The 1,415-nt window shown below is 43.1% G+C and overlaps 1 protein-coding gene across 1 annotated transcript; it reads left to right on the top strand.

Moving 5' to 3' along the window:
- The first annotated feature begins 251 nt into the window (after nt 1-251).
- LOC133737385 (agamous-like MADS-box protein AGL80) lies at nt 252-962 on the top strand. Its single transcript, XM_062164950.1, has one exon. It carries the CDS (start codon nt 252-254, stop codon nt 960-962), a length of 711 nt encoding a protein of 236 aa, XP_062020934.1.
- The last annotated feature ends 453 nt before the right edge of the window (nt 963-1,415 follow it).

Raw genomic sequence — 1,415 nt, 5'->3', positions numbered from 1 at the left:
TAAGCCCCTCATTAAATTTTACATCTCAGGCACACAATGGAATATATCTGTCTCATTTTAAGAATGAATAAAATTTTCAAATCAGGACCCCAACTCTAGTAAAATTTGATTTAGGTACCCCTTTGCAAGCTCTATATATAGCAAACCTAATAGTACGTTCATTTCTCTGCACTCCCAGAAAGCAAAGCTATTTCTTCCTTACTTTGTTCAATCCCTAGCTTCTGACCATTTTCTTTGCTAGCTAGCTAGCCATGGCTAGAAGGAGGGTGAGATTGCACTACATCGCCAATGAGAGTTCCCGAAAAACCACATTCAGGAAAAGAAAGAAGAGCCTTCTAAAGAAGGTAGACGAGATAAGCACTCTCTGTGACATCAAGGCCGCGGCAATCATCTACAGCCCCTTTGACTCTGAGCCGGAGGTCTTCCCAAGTCATCCAGAAGTCCGCCAACTGCTGACGAGGTTCCGAGATATGCCGGAAATGGACAAGACAAGAAAGATGGTCGACCAGGAGACCTTCTTAAGACAGCGTATAGATAAAGCTCGGGAGCAGACCAAAAAGGTAAAAAGAGAAAATCGGGATAAGGAGATCTCTCAGATCATGTTTAGCTGTTTGAAGGGTAAAAGCGTCTTTGACCTAGAAATGAGGGATCTGCATGACCTCTACTTTATCATCGAACGCAACCTCATGGAGCTTGAAATAAAGAAGCAGGACAAGCAGGAGAAAAACCAAGAGAACAAGCTCAACCTTGTGGAAGCTGTACCAGCTGCGGCGGAGCTCGGCCGGATGATGAGGAGTGTATTTGGAGAGGGAACTAGCAGAGGCATGGAGTATGAAGCAGATGCAGTACCAAATGATGCAAATGTAGTACCAAATGATGCAGGTTACGGCTTAGATATTGTAGCAGCAACCAATGTTTTCAAAGGCGATTTAGAGGCGAGCCCGGGGCGCGCTCCGGTGTAAGGCGACCGGAAAACGCCTCGCTGGTTCAAAATGAGGCTTGCTGTTGGAAAAGCGTCAGCCCAGGCGTCGGGGCGGCATTTTTTTGCAGAAACAGAGCATAAAAGCGACGGAGCGAGAGGGGCGAGAGGAAGAAGATGAAGTCTGGGCTTTTTTTTTTGTTTATCAAATGGGCCCTTTTTTCTGTAGGGACGACGTCGTTTGGAACTTTGGATTATGGGATTTCTCAAAACGAGAGAAGGAAACTATTAATTATTTCCCACACTTCTTTTATGTCGTGTACAATACTATTAATTATTGCAAATGTTTGTACAATTATTCATTTTAAATCAGCAACAAAACCATCTATGCCAAAATTGATTTAACAATTTCTTGGTTTTTGCTGGTTAAAGCATGGGCCCAACAATCAATATAAACCATATTTGATTAATCATCCGTTAGAAAGAGAAATGGAAG

This window comes from Rosa rugosa, chromosome 3 (genome assembly GCF_958449725.1).
Source record: "Rosa rugosa chromosome 3, drRosRugo1.1, whole genome shotgun sequence".
Lineage (NCBI taxonomy): Eukaryota > Viridiplantae > Streptophyta > Magnoliopsida > Rosales > Rosaceae > Rosa > Rosa rugosa.
Note: the sequence above shows the minus strand (reverse complement) of the source record. Positions and strands in the feature narration are given on the sequence as shown.

Bases quoted from the DNA above. Each gene is read 5' to 3' on its own strand.
- LOC133737385 (XM_062164950.1), top strand. From the start codon at position 252: ATGGCTAGAAGGAGGGTGAGATTGCACTACATCGCCAATGAGAGTTCC.